Raw genomic sequence first — 14,346 nt, forward strand, 5'->3', positions numbered from 1 at the left:
TGCACGTTCGTGCGTGAAAATTGCAATTCCCGTCTGGCCATCGGGGCCATCGATGCGGATGGTGCCGTACCAGAACAAGAAGTAGAAAATGAAGAAGAAAAGGATGAGGGGGGAGAGGCAACCGTTTGATACCGATCCACATCCGGCCAGTCCGGTCACCGCGGGGCTAACTGGAACCAAACTTGGAAGAGCTGCTGCGACGCGTACCAACCCGAGCCACCAAAGACTCTGGTGTGACTTGCATTCCGACGCAAATGGCTACCAACAGTGGTGTGGTTTGTCGGTTCCGGCACACGACCACCACAACCACATTTTAAATCACTTCGGTTCTCTAGGAAGGCTAGGAAATGCAAAGACCACCGGCTCCGCCACCGACCGGCAAGTCACACAATTTCAATTAATTACACGCCTGACCCAATTTACACGCATCTTCACGCAGATTAATTTGACTTTCCCCGCCCATTCGTCGAGTCGTCGGGCGAGCTACGGGCTTACAAGGCCGATCAGCTGCTGGCCTTTGGCCCACGACAAGCAGCGGCCGAACGTTCAGCAGCATCGAGCGACTGCAACGAGGCGAACTTGCACCGAGGGTGGAAGGAGATGACCGACCGGACCCGGACCGAACCGGACCGTCCGCTGCCTGGTGTGCCTGATTAGACATTCGGTGTCACCTGGTATGCCCAGTGTGCCCAGATTGTGTGATTGTGTGCACTCGTGATTGACCTCTTGTGATGGAAATCTAATTTAAATAGCCTCTGCCTCACCTCCATCCAATCCAATCCCCTGTTCCTGATGGTACTCGGACCAGAACCGGAACCGGGACCGGGAACCGACCCCAGGATGCCGGGGGATCCTTCGATTCGTGCGGCATTACCAATCTGATTGAATCACCATCGACTACCAGCGAATGACCCGGACCACCTCACACCATTGCGTGATCCGGAGCTGGGCATGAAACGAGGGGGACGGGAGTGGGCTGGGATCGTAAATCCTTCAACTTGACTGTCTCACTTGATGCTGGCACCTTCGGAGATGCCGTGGCTGCGGTTAGGGTTTAAGATTAGCGTGACGGATTAGTGCCAATGGCAGGGGAAATGGCTAATCACCAGGTAGGGCGGATTCTCTGGGCCGTGAAGTTAGCAAACTGGAATCCATCCGTATCGTGAAGCCTTTTCTGCGGTTTGTCTGCGTTAATGTTGATGACAATATGTAAGTTATTATATTAGAAACAACTCTAGCTAATTGAAGGCAACAAACATATTGGAAAAAAGATATTGCAACATTATTTTTTTCTCAAATGAAATGTTTCATAAAAGTATGGTTTGAGGACTACTTTTGATGACAATCAGTGGGATCAAATACCCAAGCTACCATCTTCTGCGTAGAAGCGCCTGAAACTTTAAAATATTTTTGATAAAGTAGTTAAATTTATCTTAGCCTTTAGGGGACTGAAATTGTAGTATTAAACGTAAAATGGGCACAAATCATGAACAGATCCGCTCAAAAAGAGACTTATTTCCGTCACTGTTCAAGTGCATTGGTGTCTTTAACGTTAGAAAAGAAGAAAATGTTCGTTGCTCTCGAATGGAACTGGATCATTTTTTATCATAAAAATGCTCCAAAACTGCTTAAATCTCTGCTGTTTTACTGGTTACACTATAGACGAATATTAGGTAAAGACAAATACAAGACTTAAGTTTTACTGACAAATGCAATAACCAACAAGCAAGTTTTTATAAAATGTTTTCATTAAAAGAAGAATGGCATAAGATGAATTTTCTTACTAATCCATGGGAAAAGTGTTGTGAAAAATAGAGAAAATAATAATTTAATATTCTCCTGAAACTTACCTTACCTTACACACGACCAGTCATCAATAAAAGAAACTCCTTGCTAACACAGTCGAATCGAAAAAACTGTCACAAATACTTTATTCGTTTAATATGTATGTGTGGCTGAAGTTGGCTTACAAAACGGTATATACAAACCCGGAAAAGCATTAACGAGCGCGAACCAGCCTTAGATAAGTTACGGTACTAGTATGACTTTTGCATTAGAAGCATTGGCAATAGAGTTTCGTTAGACGTTAGACTACACGGTGCGGGGTGTGGGGAGGGCGGAGAGTCATATATTAAAAAGGAGGAATCTACCGAATGAAACCCAAGCGAGAAACCCCCCGTCCGTCCTGTGCCATCCAGAACCGGACACTCACAGCAATCATTCGTAAATGCAGTTGCCCGCTCCGTCAAACAGTGCACCACCCTCGCCGAACTACCACGCGCACGAACAGACGCACACACTGTTGATTACGAACCGAAAGACGAACAGAAAAGAGCCGGAAAAGTGGAAAAGTGATGGAACCGCTGCTAAGCGACAGAACGACTGTCGATCGAACTGCAGCTGGAAGTGGTGGAAATCAACCGCCCCCTTCGTACGCCAAGCGTATTAACATGTTCCGCTGGCCCTGCTGGCCCAACGACGCGCCTGACGACTGACCGGACTGACTATCATGTCCACGTCCGAAACGCAACGATATCTTCATTTTCCGGTTTCTCACCACGCTACTCGATTACATTATTTCGTTTGTTTGCTGCTCGTGTTTACTACGGTTCATAGTACGTCCCTGCACACATACACACCCACAAACACACACATACATCCTCTCTTTCAGTCGAACACAGGCGTACACACATACTTTTATGTTTGAATTTTAGATTTCTTTTCCTAGGAGCATCCGGGACTTTAGCGCTCAGCCTAGGGTTTACCGGGTGCAGCGGCCGCACCGATCGCGACCATGGCACCGGCGACGCCACCACCGCCACCAGCCCCTGCCTGTGCCTGCTGCTTCTGTGCCTTCTTCGGCAGCAGCATGCGCAGCGGATCCTTGTGGTAGCGTGCAAACACTTCGCGCTTGAACACTTCAAAGTACTTGCGATTGACGTTGTTCTGCCGCTCGCGCCACGCCGGTCGGCTCTTCTTGTTCTGCAGCCCCCAGTGCACGGTGAACAGCGGTGTCAGCACCTGGAACTGATAGCCGGCCACAAACATTTCGTACACCTGCGAAAGAACGAGAAACAGAGGGAGAGAGGCGATGGTGAATTGAACGAATTCGGTTTTGCAGTGGACTGAGAGAGAGAGAGAGAGTGAGTACGATTTGCAAATCACAACAAGAACCGTTGCAGCAGACGTTCCAATCAGCAATCTGGAGCTTGGCGCACGAATCGCGCTTTATGCGTGCCACCGCCAGTGGAAAATAATGCCCTGGCGTTGGAAGCACTCCAATCTCCATCGAAGATATTGTTGCAAATCTTACAGAACGAAGTAAAACGATGGAAGGAAAGGGGGATTTGTGACAGCCCTAACGAGGCCACCATTCGTCAACCTTTTTCGTCATTCGTCAACGGCCTTTTTGTTGCCGACTCTCTAACCGAGTCTCTGACTCATACCAATGCGTGTTTCTAGATTAGTAGAAATATTTTTGCTGTGCTATCGGAATTGTCTTTGCCTAATGGAATTGCGTTCGAACTGTCGAAATCAGTTGACTACCGAATAATTAATAGTAGTTCTTGCTAAGAAAATCTCTCTTTTAGTAAGTAAAAGTAGAAACATTCTCACGGCCACTCTAGAGGCCACTCTTCGGAGTTGAGCAAGAATTTTAAAGACCAACAAGAATGAACGCTCCCGACCATGTCTTCAACGTCTGAACGCCAGTTACTTCGAACATAGTGCGGAAAATAAATAGTAAATCAGCGAAAGAGGCCAACGGAGACCCTGCCGGCGCTACGTTAGCACCTTCACACGCGTTCATAATTCACGGGCGCTCAAACAGCTCGTGAGCCCTGCGCGTGAGCCAGGGCACAATTTATTAGTGGCCACTGCCACCGGTCCCTGGATCGGTAGCTGCATGACCCGAAGACAAATTGATTTCCCCTGCCAAGGGGGGTGTGTGCGTGCCTTTTTGTTGTGTCTTCTTAAGACGCTTTTGGGCGCAGCGTAAATTTACAGTCGGCGTGCCGTCGGTGATAAACAATGCTTCCCTTTGCTTCCGGTGTTTGCAGAGCAGTGGAAACCGTTCGCGCATAAACACCCCAGCGAGTGAGTCACGTATGCTCATCACCATCATTCCGGACCGAGTAAGCGGCGATCGGATCGAATCCGAATGTGCGATCCCTCTCCACGTGCGATACGCATAACGTAACCTGAGCAACCAACTGAGCAAACCGTGTCTGGAGAGAGGTTTCATCTTCCTGACACTCTGGCCAGCCAGTCAGACTGGCCAGCTGCTCGAACTCCGAGCAATAACCTCCCGCGAGAGTTATGCCGATTTTTGCCACAGCGAAAAACAAAAACGAAACGCTCGCTCGCTCGCTCGTAAGGTCACTCGCTACACTTTGCATAAATCACGGGGCGCGTTTGCAAAACTCGAAAAACTAGTGTCCCAGGAACGGGAACGGTTAGAAAGGAGTAAAAAGGACAAAACAGAGAGGCCGCAGAAGCAAACTAACATCGTGCTACCATAATGTGACACAAATTGAATCATATAATATTTATTGACGTTGAAAGCGAAGCGAACGAACGAGCGGACAGCCATCCGGAGCCACAGCAGGAGCAGCGTGCTCTCTCTCTCTTTTTATCTTTTTTTCTCTTTCTTTCTCTCTCTCTCTCTCTAAGCTCTCCGTACGTACCGCCGTGTGCTGGAAAGATTTTTATGAGAAGGCAACGGAACGAATAGGCAAAAAGGGGTGTTCCAGAAGTTATGGCCACAAACCTTTTTCGCTTGCCAGTGAAGGCAGCTGAGACACTCGCACGCTCGCACCACCTCGATTCTCCACCCCTTGGAGGACGTTCGCGTCTTCGAAACCATAAAGCTGCTGCTACTGCTGCTCGTGCTCGTAAAGGGGAGGGTAAATGAAAATTTGGGGATCGGCGGAGTGGTTTGAGCGGGGGTGATAGGCGAAACTTTTCAGAAAATACTTTCACCTCCCCACAGCCTCGCTACAGCCGGCCCCCCTCCCACGAGAGAGGGAGAGCATTGCGCCGGCCAATGTTTTAATACGTCGGCGTTTATCAATTCGAAGCACGCGTCCGCGTCCACAGCGAATGTCAGCCTCAACTCGCCCTCCTGGGTGCCCCCCCCCCCCCCCCCCCCCCCGGGGGTAATCGTAATCTTGTCCGCCCGAGGGTTGTGCCCCACGTGTCACGACATGCAGATGCAGCGACGACGACGACGACGAGGACGACGACGTTTCCCGAAGGACGAACCATCACCGTTACTATCCTTCCTCGAACGACACGATCTTTACGAGCCACGAGCCACCCAGGGGGTAGAACGGGAAGGAGGGAGGGGGGGATGCAGGTAGTGGGTGCTGGTAAACATCACAGAGACCCAAATCCTAATACCTTCTCCCGCACTCGCGAGATTCACGGCAAAGGCCGACGGCAAAGGTGAGCCATCGCAGAGCATCACACTCAAAACGGTCATCAGTATTCAATGGTTTCGAGGGTTGGTGTCACGCGGAAGGCCTCCCATTGGCAGCCCAGTGTCAGCCGTTGTCTTGTCCCCTTTGACTTCCCTGGCGGCTTCTTTTTTCTCTTCGATTTTTTTTTATTATTTTTCACGAAAGTAAATTGAGAAGATTTTCACCATTTATTGGATATTTGGGGTTGGGATCGTTTCCCTCCTCTCTTTATGTCCCTTCCCCCACCCCCTGGAGCAAATGAAACGCTCACACACATACCACGGACACACCAGAACGCCCCACGAAAACGTTGGATCACTGAACACCTTCTTCCCCCCCTCTCTCATCGCCATTCCAAAGTCACCACCGGAGGTCAGGTGTCAAGTAAGATACTTGACGACCGGTGGAGAGAGGGAAGAGGGAAGAAAAGGGAATGCAATAAGGCGGTGGGTGGGCCACATAATTGGATTCTTAACTTATTCATGTAAGCTGATTGGAAATCGGGTAAAACCAAACACCATCGAACCCCCGGTCGGTCGATGCCGGGCACTGCTGGCCACCGTTCAATGGATCCCCGCCATGCCGTGCCCATCAAGTTCAGCCTGTGGACCGCTGGTGCCGATAGGCCGCGTCCGCTATCGCTGCGCATTTCTATTTTTGGCGGATCTTTGACTCGCCCTTTGGCTTAGCCCAGTGGGAGCGTGCGCGCGCCAAACTTTTGAGCGATAAGGTGACCCACTAGATGAGAGGAGTGTAAGAAAAACGAAGCCATGTTGCTGGCGTGGTGGAAGGTATTCCCAACGCCCTGTTCAACCCTTCACTATCTGCACCAGCGTCGCGTGTCGGTCACTGGTTCGGTTTCGATTCAGAATTTCCCACAAATCATCCGGAAAGTAAACACGGACGGAATCACATCGACCTATTGGTCTGACTTGCGCCGCAGTGTCTTGATTGGGTGTTAAGGAATGTATTGCTGAATGGTATACGGGTACACCATTCTCTTGGACAGACTTTTGCATCCTAAGAGTCCCGTAAAAAGTAGGCAAAACAAGTAAAAATGGCATTTAAAGTTGATTAGATGCATCCTTTAAGCAGTCATTAATCATTTCATGCACCAATAGAAGCTATTGTTCCTGAAATGAATCCCAAAACCTTCAATATGTATGGACTTCAACAATTGCGAATGCGCACAATAATTCGGAAAAGGTAAGAACCTTTTCAGAAACAATTGATTAACAGACTTGAGTTATTTAACCATATAAATTCCTATAACAAACACCTGAAAGCATGCAATTTTACCGGTTACCTGGCGCCTCCATCATCGGGTTTCGGCAACGAAGTTACATCATTTCATCATCATCGCTGCGACCAATTTTGGAATTGCCCTTAACCTCTCTGGCCACAAACACCACCACCGGTTGAGATTTGGTGGCAAAAAGCAAGTTTAAGAAAGCCATGCACCTCTAAATTAAGTGGTGAAATGGCTCGCGAATGTAAATCGAGTTGGTCGAGTGCAAAATGGAAATTGAGATGATAAGTTGCTGCGTTTCAATGTATTCCAAGTGTAATTTCATCCAGCAATCAAACACAAAAGGTAAAAAGTATGAATGTTTCACTACTAATGTATGGTATTGCATAGATTTACAGTAAATTTCCTTTAGAGCTGGAGATTACCAACGAGACGTTATGTGGGTTACGTCAATCACGACGCATCGCTGTCCAATTTAGCAGCAAAAAGACCTTTCACCTTGCGATTGCTATTCCCCTGTTCACTGGGATGTCTATCGGCTCGCTCCATTCCATGGTACGTCCGATAACCTTGACCTTATCGGGGATTCCCCAAGAACTGCCACACACCCTAAGACAATCCAATCATTCCCGGAGTGTGATAAGGAGCAGCGCCAAAGCGATGGCCCAGAGTGGTGACCCGCGAGAGGTTATCGGGCTACCAACATTTTGCTGGGGCCGCTGCTCGGATTTCCCGTTTGCCACACGCTATGTGTAAAAAATCCGCGACATCCCGGATTGGTGCTTCATATGTTCATAGCAACGTGGACATTCCGTCGGTTTCCCGATGCAAATTAAATCTAGCATCTCGAGTCCTCGAGAACCGTTCATCCCTTTTGAGAAAACAGGTGATACTTGGGTTTTTTGCAATTAAAATCATCCCCCACCCTCAACCCCCAAAATCCAATGGCAATGGAGCGGAGATCTCGCAGTCCACGAACCAGCTGATATGAGAATTTTGATATTTGGATTTTCTTAAGCACCAGCTTTCATCAGAATGCATTCCATTCCCGTAAGCTATTCTGCGCGGGAACAAAAATGAAGAGGGATACGGAAGGATGAGCTATGCAGTCGCCACCGGAACGCGTCACGTTATGACAACTCATTTTATGCACCGGCGAGGAGAGAGAGAGAGAGAGCGAGAGAGAGAGAGCGAAAGAGCGGGAGGGCAAGAGAATGGAAATTTGCATGCTAATGAAAATTATGAACCCCTCCATACAAGTCCGACGAAGACGTAGCAATTCCATTCGCCGACATTCGCCATATTACCATATCAACCGGCCAGCAGACCATCGTGTCGGGAGTGCCGCGATGGTGAACACCACCGCCCCCCCCCCCCCTTGTCACAAGCAATGGCAACGCAACGCGCAGCGAGAAAAAGATTGTGCAGCGTCCGTAATTAAAGACCAATAAAAATGGAACGGAAATCGTGCCTGAAATGAAATAAAAACAGCAAGCTCGTATGACACCTCGCGCACTCTCTCTTTCTCTCTCTCTCTCTTTTTTTTATTTCTTTCTTCCTCCCTCTGTTGAGTGCTATGTGTCTTCGCGGGCGCGTCCACAGCGGAAACAACGAAAGAATGGATAATAGGGTTGCCAGGAACCTGCGACTGACATTCGGAGTACTTCCACCGACCACTTACAGCAGTACTGCTGCGTTGGGCATTCGAAGCTGAAGCCACTACCGTCCCTCGGGAGGCAGTTGCACTTGAGCACAGAACTGGCGCCACAACATGCTGACGGGGAGGCAGAAGGTGGCCTGGTATGCTGCCCACAACGGAACTAGCTGCTGCTGGTGGCTGGCTGCATCCTGCATGCTTGGTCCGTCGACGACGATGATGATGATGATGATGATGAGCACGATTGGAACGCCGTGGCACTCGAAATGAACTACGAGCTGTCACACTCTTACTCACATCCGCCACCCTCTTGAGGAACGTAAAACCAAACACCAGCATAGACAAGGTGGTGCCCGTTGCGGTGAAGGAATGAGACAGAGCGGAAAAAAACAGGGAACCGAAACAGCGGAAAACCGGCCAACAAGGTACCCGGCAAACGAGTGAAACTAATTTCCATGAGCCAATGAGGTGGCACTCGCAGCATCGCATCGCCAGAATTATCGCCACTCGCGCGGTATTCCCTCTCCAAACGAGAGCCATTTTCCATTTTACATTCAGCGGATTGACGGAATTGCTGCTTCAAGCGATCCATTCTGAGAATTTGTCTGTTGCTGTCTTGCTTTCGATAGGAATGTCTCGTCGCAGATTTGCCGAACAGAACAGCACGATAAAAAGTGAAGATTGTAAGGGAATGAGGTAATGTGCAAACGTAGGGCAGTTACAACGATTTTGTCGACAGAGAGACAGCCGATTAAAGACACGACGATTAGTTGCCGGTTTATACGTTCTGTGTCTAGTTTTTTTTTATCAAAAAAGGCAAAACAAGTGTGATTAACATGGCATGGAAACGAATGCAATAGCTAGTCGATATGACTAATAACTTTTTCTCCGTTTGGTTATTGTTATGTTTTTGAAAGCAAGCAACCACACTGAGTGAGTGATCTTGCCAATAGTGTCACCAACCAAAATCACAAACATCATTCTATTAATTAATCAATAGATCAGATGTTGAATTGTTAAATAACCGAAGTAAATGAAAGAGCATGCATTAAGCACCAAGCATTAGCTCGAATAACAATTGTGGGTTATTTTCGTTAGTGATACCGCAAAAAAGATCATCCTCGGTGATGACCATAATGAAATTGTACTCTTTTGTCTCTTAACTGACATCGCCATACTGATGCCTCTCCTCCTCCTGCAATCATTTGTGGACACTCCTATGAAACAATATTTAATAGCCGGTGCATGGCTGAGACAGTCCCCTTCGGCTAGTGACATTCATCGTAATAAAAGAAAAAAAACCCAAGAAGGAATCCGGGAAGATCCCGGAAAACCTTCCTTTCCACTCACCTGCGTATTGCGCGTGTAACCGTAACCGAGGAAGCGCTCGTCGTGCGGTGGCACCGTATCAGGTGCGACATAAAACGGTTCGTAAAGAAACTCGAAGTTCGTCACGTTGTGCGAGACCCTCGTTTCGTCGCTCTCGGCCAAATCCGCCTGCCATCTGTGAGAAAAGGAGAAACAGAGAAGATGAAGAAAAAGGAACGTGCAGGACGAAAGGTGAGAACGCAATCAACCATTGAGGGCAAGTGCGGGCTGTTCGTTCAACCGACCACACACCGTGGACCGCTGCATCGATCATTAACCGATTAAAACTTCCTTAACCGGTCGTAAAAGTCAGCAAAAATGGCCAAGACGAGCACCAGGACCAGTGTTGGTACTTACTCATCAACAACAGAAGCCACCACCCACCCCGAGATTATGCTCGGCGAAACCACGGCAATCGATACGCGGCCATTCGGCGCACAAACAGCTCGTTCCCGGGAGTAGGATCCTCAACATAATGCGCACCCGGTTGGGGGAGGGAGGATTTTTAAAACTCTTCTCCCGTCGCCCCTTCAGGGCGGAGCGGTGCACACGCCCAAATCAGAGCCCTTCATCGGTTTACGAGCTCTTAAAGTCGGCAAACTTCGAGACGCCGGACGGCCGTCGCGCGAAGAAGCATAAATTATCGTAAAACCCATACTTTGAGCCCATCATGGCCACAGTTCACTTCTGGTGGACCGTCGCTGAACAGCCACTCGGTAATTCGACTGTAAATGGGCAATAGCAGAATGCTGACTGTATGGACTGGACTGGAAGGGGGGTTACGAACTCCGACGCCAAAGCCAGTATGATATTCATTGAGATGGCGTTAACTGTTCGATAGCAAAGTCACAACTAAGACCTTCGCGACTAAGATCTTCCCGAAGGAACTAAGTAAAAATACCAATTTACTAACCCCGATCTTGGGGAAATGCTATCTAAGTGAAGATTAAGGGGGGACTTCGGTATTTAATTTTTTTTTTTGAGACACATATTTTTAACATTTTTCCCCGAATGCTGATCCTTTCAAGAGTATTATTTGGAATCGGGAGAAACCCAATTACAATTAAATCTAACCCAGTTAAATCTAACCCACCCCATATTTAAATTCAAACAAGTATTATGTAAAATTTTAGGGCCAATCGAAGCAAAACTGACAAAGTTATAGATTTTTGAAAATCCGCGTTTCATACAAGGCTCCATGCAGCCCGCTACTTTGAAGAGCGTTTCCCAAAACCAACGGTTTCAAAGTCGGTGCCCATCGTACCGTAAAAACTACTTGACCGATCGATTTGAAATTTATAACACATAATCTGCACAATTTTTGCCAGGTAGCCCCATTGAGATTTCATAAAAATTGTTGATACTTGTTTTTAAATAATTATGTAAAGCTCGTATTTACAGAATCGCAAAAAGCATCACTTTTTGAACTTCAAAAATCTGTCAAAAATCGAAAAATAAGAAAATCAACAAAAACTCTCCGGGGCTACCTAGATAAACTTATAATCTTTCTAACGAATATCGATTTTTATATTTAAGATGACCCGTCATGTCGCTACGATGGGCACCGTAAAAAGTACCTTTTCGACGACATGCCTACCAAAATTTGATGCCATGGATTAATTTTTCAATGAATGTTGCTCAAAACAATTCCAAATATTCTTCAAAAATTGTAGATTAATACACTATTTACTTGAAAACATAAAATTGAATGGTTACGTCACAAAAAATCGTCAAAAACGGGCCTTTTTTGGCCCGAAAATACCGAAGTCACTCCTTAAGAGAAATCGTGAATAAGTGAATGTGCTGTGAATGTGTTCCGTTTAATTTTTGAGATTACCAACGAAACGTTACGTCGCTTACATCAATCACGAGAAGACCTTTCGCCTTGCGATTGCTATTTCCGTGCACACTAGGAAGGTCATCGGTTATCTCCATTGAATTGATGCGTTAACATTCGTACAGCTAGCGCTGCTCCTTGACCTCTTCGGGGAATCCCCAAGTACTGCAACAGTACCCGGAAAGCGATAAGGAGCAGCGCCAATGCGCTGGCACAGAGTGACGACCCGCGAGAGGCCATCGGGCGCTATCAAAATCGCGCGAGGACGCCGTTCGGATTTCCCGTTGGCCACCACACGCGCTATGTAAATAATCTGGAACCTATAACTTCATATTTCCAAAGCAAAGCCGTTGCTGGCTCGTTCGATCGATTTTTGCTTTCGGCAGACAAACTGGCCGTCACTGAGGTCATTTAGGAGAATCGGGTCATTTGTTACATTTCATTCTTTTCATTAATTGTACGTCTATGGGAGACTTTTGCAGCACACTGAATCAAACAAAGAGCCAAGATGGATCATTATTATTATAATAGTTACAAAGCATACTTTGAACAAGGCATTATGGTGGAAAAAACCGTGCCATAATCGCACTCATTCCTACTGTCCACTTGCTATCAAACGCTACGCACGCGTCTTGGAAGCGGTCAGACTAGCAATACGGTCTACATTATCACCGCTTCCAGTTTGTGGTGTTTCGTAGCACCGTTCGCAACCTTCTTATCATTACCAGCGGTTCCGGTGGCTTCGGGTAATTCCATCCAGCCATCGGCCGTTCCTGCCAGAATGAACTATGGACTGATAACCCTCGTCAACGTCGGTCACGTACCAACATGCGTTGGCATCAATGTTGCAGTTTGCGCCTGAAAAATTGCGAAAGCAAAAGAACAAAAACCCGCAAACGGCGACAATCACCCAGGCCAGCTGGCTTCGCGATAACCCTAACCAGAACCCGGGGGCCGCAACTCGTGACGTGTTCCATCTCTCCCGGAGTCAGCATGTCCAGCACCGGGAATGCTAAGCTGGCGTCCACCGATCAGGTGCGTTCGGCACCACTCACCTGGAAAAGTTGGTCGCAAACTGGTTGTAGATGAAGACCTTATGGTGGAACGGTCGCGCCAGCCCCTTGTTCGCCAACCGGATCAGATCGGTTTTGTTGCGCGGAAAGCGTACCCTCTCATCGAGCTCGTACGTGGGCACCACGAACGCGGTCAGCTGCTGGTGCGCGTAGTGATGGTGCTGGTGCAGCTGGTTGGTGTTACTGGACCCACCGACCGCACCGACCGCTCCCCGTTGACGCAGAAACTTGTCCAGCTGCTCGGCGAAGCTAACGCTCGGTACAATGTCGACGTCGGTAAGGAACACGTAACCGCACTGGCACCCCTTCCGTGCCACATTCCGCAGATGGTTCTGGGGATACGGGTTCTTGATGCGCCACTTGCTAGTATCGGGCGTACGGCGCTGCAGCAGCTCATTGAGCGTAGCCTCCGGTTTGCCACAATCGAACCGCGTAAAGTCGGCCACATGAACGCTCCGCAGATGCGTAGCGATCCGGTCACGCGGTAGCACCAGATGAAAGCTAACACGCTCCCGGATCGGCCGGAAACAGAGCCGCAGGTAGGAGAGGTAGAGCTGCAGCAGATACAGCTCATCGTTCCCGGCGGCAAAGATGGCGGCCGATATCGGACCCGACCAATGGTGTGCCACCTGCACCAACGAGTAGATCTTCTCCAGCGAACTCTGCGTCGCCAGACAGACGGTATAGCCGGTGGATAGCTCCGGGAACCGCTCACCGACCACGGCGTAATCGAAGATCTTGTACAACCGGCGCGCATCCCAACGGCCAAGCCGTAAATCGAGCCCCGAGAACACCGCCTTATCCGTTCCGTTCGCTTGGCTTTCGGCCAGCACATACTCCAGGCAGGTGGCGGGCGTGAGGAGGGGTGCACGCGGTACCACCATCGATACACCGTCCTCGGCACCGGTGCCGGTGCCACCACCGGCCCCGCCGTGCGACTGATTGCAGTCGCCACTGTGCAGCAACCGGACGGTGAGGAACACGTTGGACAGCGTCAGCGCTAGTACGCTCGCGATACTCAGGTTCCAGAGCCGGCATGTCTAGCGGGCGGTGAGGGGGAAGAAAGAAGCGAAAAGCATTAATCAATCATTGAAACACGTGAAAGGCCACCAACTCACTGGCAGTGCCACCTTCGGTAGCGAGCATACCTGAAACATTGATTACTGGCTTGCTGAGATCGTTGAGCACGTTGCACCGTTACAATCAGTGCCGTCTTAGCGTTTGTTTGGACGATTGTAAGTGTGTTTGACGGTGATGTTTAGCCCTTTTGCTGGCACACCGGATGCACTGGATGCATTGCGTCGCACACCGCTCCCTTTTTCCACTGTCCAAATCCGCCAGTCCAGGGCCAAGGGGTGCACCAATTATGACGTGGTTCATTAATGTTGCAGTAGCCCACTAGCAGCACCCATCGTAGCAGGAGGCCAGGATACACGATACGAGACACGCGGTGGAAGAATCGATGTATCGATCCGCGTTGCGGTGATGTTCCGCTGAGTGACCGCTTTTTGCTTATCTCCGGGCCAGGTGCACAACCTGGTGATTTGTTTTCCTCTTCGACTTAACAGGGGGGGGGGGGGGGGGGGGGGGTCCAGAAAACAACAGAGTTCCCTCTCAGCACGCCTTCCAGCTCCCTGATGGACAAATTGGGCGCACTTGATTCGTGTTATCACGTTCCACGCGATCGGGGGGGGTTTTGTTAT

At 48.9% G+C, this 14,346-nt stretch overlaps 1 protein-coding gene across 1 annotated transcript; it reads right to left on the reverse strand.

Moving 5' to 3' along the window:
* Nucleotides 1-1,971: 1,971 nt before the first annotated feature.
* On the reverse strand, nucleotides 1,972-14,225 carry LOC126575643 (beta-1,4-glucuronyltransferase 1). The gene is made up of 4 exons (XM_050236445.1): nucleotides 13,792-14,225; nucleotides 12,626-13,683; nucleotides 9,716-9,869; nucleotides 1,972-3,057 (listed from the first exon to the last, which is right to left on the reverse strand). The coding sequence occupies exons 1-4, from the start codon at nucleotides 13,798-13,800 to the stop codon at nucleotides 2,755-2,757; spliced, it is 1,524 nt and encodes a 507-aa protein (XP_050092402.1). The 5' UTR covers nucleotides 13,801-14,225; the 3' UTR covers nucleotides 1,972-2,754.
* Nucleotides 14,226-14,346: the final 121 nt, after the last annotated feature.

This window comes from Anopheles aquasalis, chromosome 3 (assembly GCF_943734665.1).
Source record: "Anopheles aquasalis chromosome 3, idAnoAquaMG_Q_19, whole genome shotgun sequence".
In the NCBI taxonomy this organism is placed as follows: Eukaryota; Metazoa; Arthropoda; class Insecta; order Diptera; family Culicidae; genus Anopheles; species Anopheles aquasalis.

Excerpts from the sequence above, each read along its gene's own strand:
- LOC126575643 (XM_050236445.1), bottom strand. Across the intron at positions 9,870-12,625 it reads TTTGCGACCAACTTTTCCAG|ATGGCAGGCGGATTTGGCCG; the intron begins GTGAGTGGTGCC and ends CTTTTCTCACAG. Across the intron at positions 3,058-9,715 it reads GTTACACGCGCAATACGCAG|GTGTACGAAATGTTTGTGGC; the intron begins GTGAGTGGAAAG and ends GTTCTTTCGCAG.